Source organism: Gekko japonicus, unplaced genomic scaffold (genome assembly GCF_001447785.1).
Source record: "Gekko japonicus isolate JY-2015 unplaced genomic scaffold, Gekko_japonicus_V1.1 scaffold1713, whole genome shotgun sequence".
Classification (NCBI taxonomy): domain Eukaryota; kingdom Metazoa; phylum Chordata; class Lepidosauria; order Squamata; family Gekkonidae; genus Gekko; species Gekko japonicus.
In genome coordinates, this window is record NW_015163141.1 from 354932 (window position 1) to 370568 (window position 15637).

Below are 15637 nucleotides of genomic sequence, written 5' to 3' on the forward strand. Positions count from 1 at the left end.
TGACACCATGTTGTAATGTGTATGTTGATATATAGTTTACCTTTCAGGGGATGCCTAGGCTGGTTTTCTTTCTTCCTGGGACACGCACCAGGCTTGTAGTCTCAGCTCAACATTGTCTCAAAACACTTCTTTGGACTCTGAGCCTCTGGAAGTCAGTGTCGTCTTAGATGTCTCCTTCCCTCTAGTATGGGGACCCTGCTGTAGGCATGTCTTTCACAGTGACTCCTGGTGTTCTGCAAAATTAATTTTCCATACCACTCTTTTCCCTAGAACACCAGATACACTTTCTTTTTGGTTTGTGTTTTTACTGCGGACACTCAACAGTAATTATGTTTTTTTACCACCTAAAGGAGACCAACTCCCTAAGACTCTGAAGTGTGAGGTCTAGGCTGCTTACCTTGCCCCACAATGGGACATTCCAGGCCCTGTCCTTTGCGTTTTCATCCGGACAGGGACCCCTGTTGTTGAAGGATACCCGCTGCTAACCCTCACCAAGACAATCTGCTTTTATGTTTTTCTCTAGCTGTAGCTGTATTGGAGCTGCGGTGGCTCAAGTGGTTAAGACGCTGAACTGCAGGCTGTGGAAGGTCGGTAGTTCAGCAGATCGAGACCCGGGTGCCGCATGATAGAGTGAGCCCCCATCTCTAGTTCCAGCTCCTGCCAACCTAGCAGTTCGAAAGCAAGAAATTGCAAGTAGATAAATAGGTACCACTTTGGTGGGAAGGTAACAGCGTTTCGTGCGCCTTGGTGTTTAGTCATGCCGGCCACATGACCACGGAAACGTCTTCGGACAGCGCTGGCTCTTCGGCTTTGAAACGGAGATGAGCACCGCAACCCTAGAGTCAGATTCGACTGGCTTTCTAGCAAGGGAACCTTTACCTTTACTTTACCTAGCTGTATTGCTATGCACACATGCTAATCAGACTGATTGATTTTGTATGTAATTACACATCAGCAGTGACAAACCCCACATAAATGTAGATTCATCAACATAATACTAACATAGTGTCAGCAAGCTGCCAATGGTTCTGATGGTGTTATATATCTGTTCCTTTACTTGCTACACTCTGTATATGTTCTGATCCCCGTTTCCCCCCCCCTCCCTGTTGATGCTGTTCATTGTATGTAACTGTTTGCTTAGAGATTCATGCGCATGCCTAGACGCAAGGATGACCCAGCTTGTTAGTGAAACGCTCTCAGCTTCAAGGTCACAGGTGTGAGAGGGGAGAGTTCTGCGCTTTTGTTTTAATTAGCCAAACTGTGTGAACTGCTTTGTTGTGATAACGATGCGCCGTTACTTTCCCAGAGAATTGGCGCGTAGAACTGCTCCTTGTACCAGAGTGGGAATTATTATCATTGGCTAGAGCTTTTATGAATTTCCTTTATACTACCTGCATTTGTAGACTCAAGTTATTCTAAACAGAGACCTGTTCAGTGACTCATGGCTTCAATAAAATAACCCCTTTCTTGGAAAGTGACTCCATTGATTCCTTGTGGGACCTGACACATAGATGAAGAATCCACACAGTGTGTGTAATTATTACAGGATACTGGTATCCATCCAGTTTTGAAAGAGATTTTTCCTTCTGATAAATTCCAAGATGAAGGACAATAAAATTTCTGTCCACATTCCACTGTGACAGAAATCCCTTTGTAATTGCACAGAACATACTTCCTACTGCATGTGTGTGAAGTGCCACCAAGTCACTTTTGACTCTGTGAATGGATGATCTCCAAAACGTCCTGTTGTTCACAGCCTTGCTCAGATCTTTGAAACTGAAGGCCGTGGCTTCCTTGATTGAGTCAATCCATCTCATGTTTTTTCTTCCTCTTTTCCTGCTGTCTTCAACTTTTCCTAGCATTCTTGTCTTTTCCAGTGAGTCTTGTCTTTTCAACATGTGACCAAAGTATGATAGCCTCAGTTTGGTCATTTTAGCTTCTAGGGAGAATTCAGGCTTGAATTGATCTAGAACCCACTTGTTTGTCTTTTTGGCAGCCCATGGTATCTGTAAAACTCTCCTCTGACACCGCATTTCAAGTGAATCAAAACTTTCACCTGTCAGCACTGTCCCAACTTTCACACCTGTACATAGTAATGGGGAATACTATAGAATGAATTACCTTGATCTTGGTTACTAGTGGCACATCCTTGCACTTGATGATATTTTCTAGCTCCTTCATGGTTACCCTTCCCAGTCTCAATCTCCCTCTGATTTCTTGGGTGCAGTCTCCCTTTTGGCTGATACTTGAGCCAAGGATTAGAAAAAAAATTTAAATGTCAGTTTTTACATTGTCAACCTTAGAGTTGTATAATTCCTCAGTAGTTGTTCATTTTTTAAAATATTCAGCTGTAATCCTGCTTTAGCACTTTCTGCTTTAACCTTTATTAGTAGTCATTTCAAGTCTTCACTATTTTCAGTGGGTAATGTGTTATCATCTGCATATCTCAATTTGTTAATAGATCAAGGTGGGTAGCCATGTTTGTCTGTGGAAATAGATAAGAGTAAGAGTCCAGTAGCACCTTAAAGATTTAACAAAATTTGTGGTAAGGTATGAGCTTTTGTGAGTCACTGCTCACTTCTTCAGGATGGGGAGCCGTGTTAGTCTGTCTATAGCATTAAGAAAAGAGTAAGAGTCCAGGAGCGCCTTAAGGACTAACAAGATTGGTGGTAGAGTATGAGCTTTTATGAGTCACTGCCCACTTCTTCAGATACTAACTCAGATGTTAGTCTTTAAGGTGCTACTGGACTCTTACTCTTCTCAAATTGTTAATGTTCCTTCCACCAATTTTCACTCCACCTTTATCTGACTCTAATTCAGTTTTCCTTGTGAAAGGTTCTGCATACAGATTGAACACAAACGAAGATAAATTGTATCCTTGTCGGACACCTGCCAATTGGAAACCATTCTATTCTGACCTAACAGCAGCCTCTTGTCCAGAGTATAGGTTATACATCAAACCAATCCGATGTTGTGGCACACCCATTTCTTTTAAAACTGACCATAGATTTTCATGATCCACACAGTCAAAAGCTTGCTGTAATCTATGAAACACAAGCTGATCTTCACCTGAAACTTACTCACGTTATTTATCGTCTGCCTTTCTCATGGGGACTGAAGGCGGATTACACCGAGTGAATCGATACAGTCAACAGGGATGGGATGTTAAGGAAACAATGAAATAGGATTTGAGTTGTAGAACCAACCAGAAATCTAAAAAAAACAGAACTGAGGCAAAATTACTTTGCAGGATCCAATTTACAGCAAACTATACAGAGTAGGGAGCTGCAGTGGCTCAAGTGGTTAAGACGCTGAACTGCAGGCTATGGAAGGTCAGTAGTTCAGCAGTTCGAGACCCGGGTGCCACATGACGGCGTGAGCTCCCATCTCTAGTTCCAGCTCCTGCCAACCTAGCAGTTCGAAAGCAAGAAATTGCAAGTAGATAAATAGGTACCACTTCGGTGGGAAGGTAACAGCGTTCCGTGCGCCTTGGTGTTTAGTCATGCCGGCCACATGACCACGGAAACATCTTCAGACAGCGCTGGCTCTTCGGCTTTGAAACGGAGATGAGCACCGCAACCCTAGAGTCGGATTCGACTGGCTTTCGAGCAAGGGAACCTTTACCTTTACCTATACAGCGTAGTATAGACCACAGTCTCTAATAATTTGTCCAAGTAATTTTGTGAATTGTTTTCTATAGTATCTGTATCTGAAGAAGTGTGCACGCACACAAAAACTTATACCTGGAATAAAATGTTGTTGGTCTTAAAGCTAGCGCTGGGTGTACGGGGTGATGCCCCCTCTCAAATTTGCAGTGCCCCCACCAAATCTTAGTATCTTTTTAAACATACCATTTCCCTGCCACACCGCACTGGGGCGACCAGCGACAACTGTGCTTGTCACTGGCCCTGCCTGCCCCAGTAACCTGCAGCAGCCGTGGCGCGAAAGAGGAGCCTGGGCAAGAGGAGGGGAGCATAGCGCGGCATTCATTCTGGCACAGAGGAGGCAGGCAGGGCAGCGGGTGATTGGCTGGCCGTGTCCACTGTGGAGTTTGCCTGCTCTCGACCTGACACACTAACCAGCATACTATGCTGACACTCTGAGACCCATTTCCTAATAAGGCTGAGTCCCTCGGCCTTCATTCCATGCAGAAGGAGCAGGGCAATGTCTGTCCAGGGAAGGAATATGCCATCTTCTCTCGCTGCAGAACTCTCCCCCGCCCCTGAAGATGGCCAGCCCTTTGCTTTTCCTCTTCCCTCCCTGGTCTTTGACTTACGTGTCAAATTCAGCAGGGTGACGCCTCCAAAGTCAATCAATAATGAGTCTATATTCCTAAAACTTTCCAGACAGTCACTCTAATTCCCGTCCCACTCCCTCCCCCATGTGTTCTTTTATCAGCCAACGGTTTATTTTAATTTTATTATTTTGGTGACGTTGGGAGTGACATCATGCCCCCCAGTGCCCCCCTCCCATCCTGCACTAATTACGGACCTGTCTTAAAGGACTCAAAATTTGTTCTGTTGGTTGTTGTAGATTTTCCGGGCTGTATGGCCGTGGTCTTGGCATTGTAGGACCTGACGTAGGAGGACTGGTATCATCAGAGGTATATCACAAGAGAGTACTCCATCTTTCTGTGTTATACCTCTGAGGATGCCAGTCACCGCTGCTGGCAAAACGTCAGGTCCTACAATGCCAAGACCACGGCCATACAGCCCGGAAAACCTACAACATCTAATGAACTCCGGCCGCGAAAGCCTTCGACAACATATTTTGTTCTGTTGCTTCAGACCAACATGGCTACCCATCTGAATCCATTTTATGTAGTGCTACCGTATTGCCTGCATAGAAAAGCCCTCTTGAATAATTCAGTTTTACGTAGTTTGTGGAAAGCCAGGAGAGTGGGGGCCTTTCTGACTTCCTCAGGAAGACCATTACACATGTTGGTGAGCCACAACAGATAAAGCACATGTATGGGCAGTTGTTGATTTTGCCCCTTTGCAGGTTGGCACCTGGTGAACACCCTGCTCAAATAAGTGAAGCTGTCATGGCAGAGCATGGGGGAGAGATGGGCTTGCAGACATGAGGATCCAAGGCCATGAAGGGCTTTGAATGGGATAGCCAGTACTTTAAATTGAACCCGGTAACTGATGGGCAGCCAGTGGGAGTAATATGCATGCTCTATCTAGCTCCTGATTATAGCCAAGCTGCGGCATTCTGCACCAGCTGGACTTTCCAAGTTGATTTGATTTTGTGGAGAGACCAATGTACAGTGCATTACAGCAGTCTAATCTCGATGTCCCTGTGGCATGGATCCAGGTAGTTAGATTGGCTGTATCAAGGTAAGGGGCAATTTTTCGAGCAAGGCTGAGTTGGAAGAAAGCCTTTTTTTAAACTGCACCAACTTGCTTAAGAACATAAGAGACGCCAATGTTGGATCAGGCCAAAGGCCCATCCAGTCCAACACTCTGTCAAAAGAATATTTGGCTAAGCATTAGGAAGAACATCCTGACAGTCAGAGTGGTTCCTCAGTGGAATAGGTTTCCTTGGGAGGTGGTAGTGGGCTCTCCTTCTTTGGAGGTTTTTAAACAGAGGCTAGATGGCCATCTGACAGCAATGCTGATTCTGCGAACTTAGGTAGATCATGAGAGGGAAGGCAGGAAGGGTTGCATCAGTGACCCTTTCTTACACACCCAGGGAAACGCTGATTGCCACTTTGGGGTCAGGAAGCAATTTTCTCCAGGCCAGTTTGGCCAGGGTTCCTGGAGGGTTGCGTTTTATGGGGGGTTTTGCCATCTTCTGGGCATGAAGCAGGGGTCACGGGGGGTGAGGAGTGGGGAGGTAGTTGTGAGTTCCCTGCATTGTGCAGGGGATTGGACTAGATGACCCTGGAGGTCCCTTCCAACTCTATGATTCTAATACAAATCATGGACCGCATGATTCAGCAGTTTGGAATCAATGGGACACTTTCATCTCCAGATATAAACTCTATAGATGGACAGGGTAAACCATGTTGGGGGAGGTGTTCCGTGGTATAGCAAAGAGGGCATAGAGTCAAACAAACTAAAGAACATAAGGGTAATAAACTTCCCCACAGAATTGCCATGAGTGGAGATACCTTGCCCTATGTGTTCCTTTAAAGTGGGGTATACTGTCTGTCCCCTAATCAAATTCCTGAGAAAGCTTAGTGGTCAGGGAGTAAGAGGACAGATCCCCTTATGGTTTAAAAGTCAGGAAGCAGAGAGTAGGAACAAAAGGAGAGTTCTCTCAATGAAGATAAATGAGCAGTGGGGTACCACAAGCATCAGTAATGGGGCTAATGCTATTTAATTTGTTCATTAATGATCTGGAATTGAGGGTGAGCAGTGTAGTGGCCAAGATTTCCAATGAAACAAAATTATTTAGGCGAGTGAAAACGAAGGCCTACTGTGAAGAGCTCCAGAAGGAGCTCTCTAAATTGGGTAAGGGTGCAGTGTTCCCTCTAAGCTGAGTTAGTGTGAGCTAGCTCACGGTTTTTTAGCCTCCGGCTCACACATTTTTGTCTCAGCTCGGGTAAAATAGCTGCAAGGCAAACTAATTTATGCAGTAGCCAAATCGCTCGCTCACAGCTTTAACGCCAAGAGCTTGCCAAGTAGAATTTTTGCTCACAGGACTCCACAGCTTAGAGGGAGCATTGGTAAGGGGATAACAATCTGACAGATGTTCATTGTGGGTAAGTATAAGGGGATGAATGTTGGAACAAAAACTCCCAACTTCAAGTAGAGACTAATGGGGTCTGAATTTGCTGAGACTGAGAGCGGAAAGAGACCTTTGGGCTGTAGTGGAGAGCTCAGTGGAAATGTCAACCCAGTGTGGCACAGCAGTGAAAGAGGCAAACTCTTGTGTTAGGGATTATTAGGAAAGGGACTGAGAATAAAATGGCTGATATTGTAATGCCCTTGTACAGATCTATGATGCGACCTCATTTGGCATACTGTGTGCAATTTTGATCACCGTATCTCGAAAAGGACATTGCAGAGCTGGAAAACGTACAGAGGAGGGCAAATGAGTTGATTAGGGGAACTGGAGCACCTGCGCTATGAGGACAGGGTGAAGAGTCTGCGAAGAGATGACTAAGGGGGGTGAGATGTGGTAGAGGTTTATAAAATTATGTACTAGGTAAAGAAAGTGGACAGAAATCTTTCCCCCCTATTCCGAAACACTAGAACTTGAAGGCATTCAGTGAAGTTGATGAGCAAAAGATTTCGGATGGAAAAAAGGAAATACTGCTTTATGAGTGATTAAAATGTGGGATTTGCTGTGAGGGGAGGATAGGTCCATCAGTGGCCACTAGCCAGGATGACTGAACGGATCTAATGCAATCAGAGGCAATAAATTTCTAAATACCAGTGAATGGAGACAACTTTTGGGAAAGGCATCAGCCTCTATGCCCTGCTGTTGGCCTACCAGGGCAACTGGTTGGCCTCTGGGTGAGACAGGTTCTGGACTAGATAGACTACTGGTCTTATCCAGCAGAGCACTTCTCTTGTAACCTTGCATTGGTGATGGTGGTGGTTGTCAAGTTGCAGCCAACTTATGGTGACCCTGTAGGGGTTTGCAAGACAATAGATGTTCAGAGCTGGCCCACCTCTACACAGTGACCCTGGACTTCCTTGTTGGTTTCCCATCCAAATACTGAGCAGGGCTGACCCTGCTGAGCTTCCGAGATCAGGCTGGTCTGGGCAATCCAAGTCAGGGCTTGCATTTTTACCTGGCTGGAATATTTATTTATTTATTTATTAACAAAATTTGTGTGTCATCTTTCTGCCCAGTCAGGGCTACCAATTATAACAAAGCATTGTAAAACACATAATAAAACCAAAATTAAAGCACACATGCAAAAGCACACAAAGCAGTGATTAAAACATAGAGAAGGAGGGCTCATTAACAGAATACATGAAATCCATATATAACAATTGCACGTGTGTCTTTAGATGTGTATGAACATGCAACGAAGCCATAACTAATCACTACTTTGCAATGTACATGGGGATACTAGTCATACATGGCTCCCTGTCCACTGACTTTTATCCTATGTAGTATGAAGAAATTTGTTCTGTGTGGGAATTTTGTCATGCTTGCAGTGGTCCTTGGGGATGGTATTCAATATACTGCTGTTTGTCGCAGTAGATGCAAAGTCCTCCTCGTGTTTTGCTTTCTGTAATGAGTGATGTGGGGAAGAGAGGGACCCTTTCAAGAAGACTGCACCTTTTCCAACTACTGGCAGCAGCAAATGCAACACACTTCAGGCTGGGCTTAGAGAGAAAGAGAGAGAGAAAGCAAGAATCATATTGTGGGTGAACAGTTCAATTTCTGTTTATTGCTCAGCTTCAGCATAGCCACTTAAGGCTCAAAATGAAATGAGATTATTATCCTCCTAAAGTGGTTTGCTAAAACAAGTTGGTCTTAGTTAGGGGGCACATCACCAAGAATATGAAGGTATTAAATGGAAGCCTTGTCAATTCTTTGGAATTCAGCACAAGAAGGTAGATGCATACATCACCATTAATTACCTGCAGCGCCTCTAGAATCTGAAATGGATTTAGGTTTTTAACAAGTTTGCGTATCTTTAATATGAAAAAGTCTATCTAAAGGGGAAGTGGGAAAGCAGGAGTAATGGGGACCTCAGAAGAAAGAGGAGGAGCAAATGATGATTGTGCAGACAGCAGCTTCCTCAGTAGCCAATTTTTGCAAAGATGGACAGGGGGAGCAGAGGAGAGTTGACCAGATGCTCCTCTGGGCACAATTTCCATGCTAAATCAGCCCGCCTGATGCTTGCAAAACACCATCTGGGTGCATCTTAGAAGTAGCACCTGTAGCACAATATCTGATGGACTTTCATTGTATTTTGGTTTGCCAGGAAAATCCTATTAAATCTGATATGGCTTACCAGAACCATGTTTGCTTTGTTTACTGCTTGACTGCACCTTATACCAGAGTCTTCCCATGAGGAGCTTTGAGCCCTTTGGGCAGTTGAGCATTGGAGAGGAAACTGGGAGGAGGACATAGTAGTATTTGCTCTGTGACTTCTGTGAAGAAAATACGCAGTGTCATGGCTCTTTCGCCTGGGGGTATAATTCAAGGTAAATTAACCATCTATCTTCTGTTGTTCAGGAGGAGAGAAGCAAAGAATTGCAATTGCCAGAGCCATCTTGAAGAATCCTCCAATTATCCTCTATGATGAAGCTACTTCATCTTTAGATTCAATTACAGAAGAGGTAACTATGCTGCACAACTTTTCCTTCAGCGTCACTGCACAGTTCTGTCTTCCTTGGCTGGTTGCCCTCAAAGGCCAAATTTTGGGCAGCTGAGATGCCCTGCTCATCTTGAGCTCGATACAAAACTGTCAGTTGCGGTTCCTGGTGTCCTAGCACAATACATTGCATAATATGAAGCTGTTAGAATTGCCTAATGTGCTCGCAGTGAGATGTAGAGAATTCATTCCACTCTAAAGGAAGGCAATTGCCGTGTAAAATCTGTTTTAAAAGAATAAACAGTCATTGCAAAATGCAAGTTGGTAAACCTCACTGCAGAGCATCTTCACTGAGATGCAAGGTAAGAATGCATAATCCTCCAGCCTCGTATCAATTTACATTCCCTTTGCAGATAGGGTTGTAAAACATCAGGATGTTGTGACACAGATGTCATGACATTGCCGTAGCAACTGCATCAGACTTCATAATTGTTAAGTACCGAAATCTCAGTTCCAGCAATACTTTCCTAACCTAATCTTCTTGTTTGTAGAAAAAGCCAGGGAACACAGGTTGATTTGCTAACTGCCTGGGCTCATGTTAGGTTTCTTGGCCAGTCTGTTGACCTCATATCATTAGATTGCTTGGCTGTTGACAGTCCGTTGATGCACACAGTCCCTTAGAAAACTCAGAATGATGAAGATGCACCTGTCAAGAGTAACCTCCTTAAGAGGTTGTGGGTTGTGATGGGAATTTAAAGGGAACCTTGTGCATATTAATTTTTCCTATATTTATTACTAGTTTGTCAAATAGAACTGAATGTTTACACAACACAGCTGCACTTCAAAAGCAGTTAGTAAAATACGGCTCATTTCCCCCCCCCTTGTGTGCACAATGCAATCAAAGCTGTAGATTGTATTCTGGGGAAAATAAATGTACAGATAGCCCCGTTTAACTGCAGTTTGAATGAAGTTGCATAAAGGAATTAAAAGAACTAGATTTTGGAAGTCAAGCATCCTGTTTGACCTCTTGTACAGTGGAGACTTTACAAAGAAGTGTGACCTCTCCCTGTTGGCTTGTTAAAATACACATGTTAGAGATTTTTCACAGTACAAGCTCCATCTTAATGCTTGAACTTCTCTTTTGAAGTCACAACTACGAACTCTTCCTTAATTTACGACTTTGAATCTGCTGGTGACCCTCCTTTATAACAAGTTATTAAATTATTCTTTTTTGACGTTTTACTTAAGATTATTTCTTTTCCCCAATCTGAAAGATATAAACTGTTCTACACTGTGCATGTCTTTAATTATACAGAACATTTTGAATGCCATGAGGGACATGGTGAGACACAGAACATCCGTCTTCATTGCACACAGACTGTCAACAGTGGTCGATGCAGATGAAATAATTGTACTGGATCAGGTGAGAATCAACTTCCTGGATGTGTTTGAATTTACCTTAGCAGTCGTGCGAGTCTAAAAGGTTCAGTTTAAAATCCGCCACAAAACCAGGCCTTTCTTTTGACAATACTGGCAAAATAGAAAACCGTGTATGTAATCTTATTACATGTGCCAACAACTAATAAAGATGAATTAATAACCAAATATACAATGTGTGTTTCTTAGTAAGTAGAATAAGATAACTCTCACGGCTCAATTTATCAGCAATATTTTCAAAAACAGTCCATAGAAACCAGCTCAACTATCGTCAATGTTTTCAGAAGCAGTCGATAGAAAATGTTCCTCAGCATTTTGTAAATTTCATACTCATTAGTAAAGGCTGTGCAATGGACGAAAACAGAGATGATTCTTGAATCCAGTTCTCAGTAGCAGACTTCCAAATAACATTCTTTATTTTGTAAATAAGGTTCTTTAGTTGCAAAACACAGTCCCGACGACAGGCAAACTAGCTATAACTAGCCATGTTTCCACAAAGCTTCTTCAAAAGGCAGAACTGCTTCTCTCAATCCAGCAGCACTCCAAAGCAGTCAGCCACAGATCTTTCAGATATAGCTTACCATCTCAGACCAACAGCATAACACTCTTCAGATTTCAAATTTGGATTTAGAAATGTAAAGAGTGTTATGCTGTTGGTTTTGGTTTCAAGAATTGTCTCTATTTTCGTCCATTGCACAGCCTTTACTAATGAGTATGGAATTTACAAAATGCTGAGGAATATTTTCTATGGACTGCTTCTGAAAACATTGATGATAGTTGAGCTGGTTTCTATGGACTGTTTTTGAAAATATTGCTGATAAATTGAGCCGTGAGAGTTATCTTATTCTACTTACTAAGAAACACACATTGTATATTTGGTTATTAACTCATCTTTATTAGTTGTTGGCACGTGTAATAAGATTTCATACACGGTTTTCTATTTTGTTAGTATCTGCATACTGTGTTCCCACTATGTCTTGTTAGTTTTCTTTTGACAATGGCAAAAAGAATCTGTCCAAGCTTTCCCTGAGAGTCATTTCATTTTATTTATAATATGTTCTCCTTTATAAATGCGTGAAATTGTGGTATGCATATTCATGTGGAGTCATTAGTATTAGAGAGAGAGAGAGATTGTGTGTGTGTGTGTGTGTGTGTGTGTGTGTGCTAAAACTCAACGTATCGGCCTTTTAAGTGGATTACTGTTAATTAGTTTCATTGGGTGGTTTATTGGTAGTTGTAGAAGCTTTATAGTACCATTCATAAACCCTTATGTATAATGTGTTCTTAATATGCTGCATTCCCAGTATGTCTCTGGTTGACATTTTTATCAGCCCAGAAGTGTAGCTTTTTTTCAGTTGCATTGTTTAGCCTTTCAAAAAGAGAGAAGTTTGGACAATAAGATCATGTCTCTATAGGAATCTTGCTATGGCCAGATATTCTAATTAGATGAGAGACTGACACTTCATTCGCTTCTGAAACAGATTATAGCTGGGAAATTGTATCAGTCTTCTCTGGGAGCTTCCCCAAAATTCCTTTTAATACCTTATTTATCGCTACTCAATCACAACATCATATTGAGATTATTTTCAGTGTCAAGATACAGCGGAACCTGAAATAAAAAGTGATTTTGGTTTCAAATTTCCAAATACATTTACATATGTAGTAGAATATTTTAAAAGCCATCTCCATGCATACAGCAATTCTAAAATTTAGTATAAACTAAGATTTTGAATTGCAGGCCATAAAACTTTAGGATTCCAAACAGTACATTCTATGCACTAACACTCCACCCCCCAATCTGCAATATGTTTGCTTGGTCCCAGAATCTGGAAGAGGATCCGAGTAATAGTTCCAGAGAGCAGACGTGTTGTTCAGCAGTAGAGCAGCTGGATTTGAGTCCAGAAATGAAGGGAACTTTGTCTCTTGAAAGCGTCTAGCTCCAGATGTCTTGGTGTTCTCAAATGTACTATTGGACTCAAATCTAGCAACCTGAATAAATGTCTCCCCAGGACACAATCAATTTTGGTTTTTTAAGCAAATGGACTTAAATGGTGCCCTTGTATACACTGAGAGACGTAGGTGTTCACCTGCTGCAGATGGTGAACAGATGAAAGGGTAGATTGAGCCGTCTAATCCTAGTCATTACAGGGAAGTCCCTGGATCTAGGCCTGCATGTTAACAGAACTGGATGTCAGTGGCAAATTCATAGCATGCTTTTGCCAGTTCTGCAGATTTGCTCTTGACCACTTTGCATAAAACAAATGAGGAGGACCCAGTGAAACTCTGGATGGAAACCTATCGAAAAGCTCCCACCTCTTCTCATTATTTTGTATATTCCTTCCAGAAGGCAGAAAAAACACTGGAGAACAATCCTTGTAACACTGATTGGATCATTCATTGACCTTCCCAAAATTTGAGATCAGCAAATAATTTGATATCGCATTCTTCCAAGTGCCAACCCATTTAGCAGCACTAGAAGCAGTGCTTTCTCAGTAGCTGCTCTGGGACTTCCTTCCCTGAGCAATCCGTTGGTCTCCATTCTTTGCTGCCCTTCCACTGAGCGGTAGAAGTGTCTGTTTCCGATGGCTTTGGAAACTGATACCTATAATCACATCTGCAGACCCTCACCCTTGTAAGCTTTATGCCCAGAGTTTGTTGTTTGTTTTGGTCAATTTGGAGAATTTTCATTGATTTTATACTTTGTATACCACGTCAAAATGTTTATGAAAAGTATTGTAACGGTTTAGGAAATCAATCAAGTTTGCAAGCTTCAAAGGTAGTAGACAGGTCTAGTAGGATTCATAGGCTGCTGTTAGAACTGTTAAAAAACAAAGGTCACTGATCAATACCACAGCTGCATTCCTGGTACCTTGCTTATGCTAATGGTCCAGTTGGCAGGAGCAGGAAAGCCAGCGGGTCTGTTTAGGTAATATACATTCCTGTGACCCAAATAACAGCATGCGCATGGACAAGAAAAAATCCATTACTGGCTTATTTCTTCACCAGTGTGAACAGCTATAAGGAAACACCTGGTGTAGTGGTTAAGAGTGGCAGACTCAAATCTGGGGAGAACCGGGTTTGATTCCCCACTCCTCCACATACAGCTGCTGGTGTGACCTTAGGTCAGTTACAAATTCCTTCGGAGCTGGTCTCTCAAAAGCAGTTCTCTTAGAGCTCTCTCAGCCCCACCTATCTCACAGGGTGTCTGTGGTGGGGAGAGGCAAGGAAGGAGATTGTAAGCCGCTCTGAGACTCCCGAGTGAAGGACAGGGTATAAATCTTCGTTGTCGTCATCATAGTAGTCGTTGTCTGGGGTCCCCAACCTTTTGAAGCCTGCCAAGCACCTTTGGAATTTTGAGGAGGGGCTGGTGAGCCCCACCCCAAAATGGCTGCTGCAGTAAGTGCAGTTTGTAACAGAATCGCAGAAGGTTGTGGATTTTCCGGGCTGTATGGCCGTGGTCTTGGCATAAATAAAATAAATTGGTAATAGAAGAAGAAGAAGAAAAAGAGACTGGATTGATACCCCACCCTTCACTCGGAGTCTCAGAGCGGCTCACAAACCCCTTCCCCTTCCCCTCCCCCAAACAGACACCCTGTGAGGGACACCCTGTGAGGCAGGTGGGGCTGAGAGGGCTCTGACAGAAACTGCCCTTTCAAGGACAGCTCTTGTCAGAACTACGGCTTGCCCAAGGTCACACCAGCAGCTGCAAGTGGAGGAGTGGGGAATCAGACCCAGTTCTCCCAGATTAGAGTCCGCACACTTAACCACGACACCAACCACTGCACCAAATTCCCAAGAGGAGGAGGAAAAGAAAAGGAAAAGAAGTAAGGAAAGCCTGAGGGAAGAAGGGAGAAACAGAAGGGGGAATGGAGCTACACACTGGGCTAAGGAAAGCCCAGGCGTTCACCAGTCCTGCTGAACCTCCAACCCTTTTCATGTGACCAAGGGCATCCAACAACAAGCTCTGCCTTACAGTGGCCCCACCCGCTTTCTGAAGAGCTTGGAAGGGAACATGGCAGCATCAGGCAGGAAGGCAATTGGAATGACGGTCTCGTCCTGTGATGAAACCCCTGCCCTCTGTTCTTTTCCCACCTCCTTGTTCAGACAGAGCAAGGAAGTTCTGTTTATTCATTTCCTCTGTCTTTCTCTTCAGCTGCAGCTCTCTGATTGGCTTTGAATTTTTTGTGTTTTCTATGTTTTGTCTCATTAGTCTCTCATTCCTCCTGGATAAAAATCCCACAAAACTTCTCCTCTTGGTTGTATTTCCCTGTTGGTGTTCTCTGCTCCCCCCGGCCACGGCTGCATTTCTGAGGTCATAGTCAGAGCGTATGTCAATGATGGGAGCGGCAGAAGGAGACTTAGCAGCAGTAATTCTCAAGCGGCAGAGCAGGAGAGCACATCCCAAGCAGGCAGCAGCTGCTGAAGTGGCTGAGTCCTGTTGCAGGATGAACTGCCTTAAAGTCCGGTTTGGAGTCCGGTGGTGCAGCTGAGCAGCCCAGAGGCTAAGCGAAGTGCGAGAGAGAGAGGGAAAGCATAGAGCAGCCCCCAGGGAGAGTCAGGACACCATTCCTCTTGTTATGACTCTGAGGATGCTGCTTCCCTCTACATGAAGCCCTGTTTCAGGAGGTGGGACAAGGATCAAAGTTGGGGCGGAAATACGGAGGCATTCCCAGCCAGTTCTGTCAGCTTGCCCACCCCACAAATTAGGCAGCCTTGGAAGCAGGCGGGCTTGGGTGCCTCCTGCCCTATCAGAGCAGCGCAGAAGAAGACTAACTGACAGCCTAAGACACACGTTGGATGCCTCAATCATTGTTCTCAAATCTCTAATAATGATGACTCAGAGAAGAGGGGAAACTTTCAAGTGCCTTCAAGGACGGGGGGGGTGGGGCAAGGGATTCTTAGGCATTAAGGATCTGTTTCCTCATTTCATGGCTTGCTTTCTTTGAGTTTTTAAAAGAAGGAGTAGGGAAA

The 15637-nt window shown here is 43.7% G+C and overlaps 1 protein-coding gene across 1 annotated transcript in view; it reads left to right on the top strand.

Annotated features, from left to right (window-relative positions):
• ABCB7 (ATP binding cassette subfamily B member 7) overlaps positions 1-15637 on the top strand; it is a 90095-nt gene that overhangs the window by 67519 nt on the left and 6939 nt on the right. The window contains exons 15-16 of the mRNA XM_015406985.1: positions 9151-9254; positions 10545-10652. Of these exons, the coding sequence (XP_015262471.1) occupies positions 9151-9254; positions 10545-10652 (212 nt within the window). The remainder of the gene's footprint in view (positions 1-9150; positions 9255-10544; positions 10653-15637) is intronic.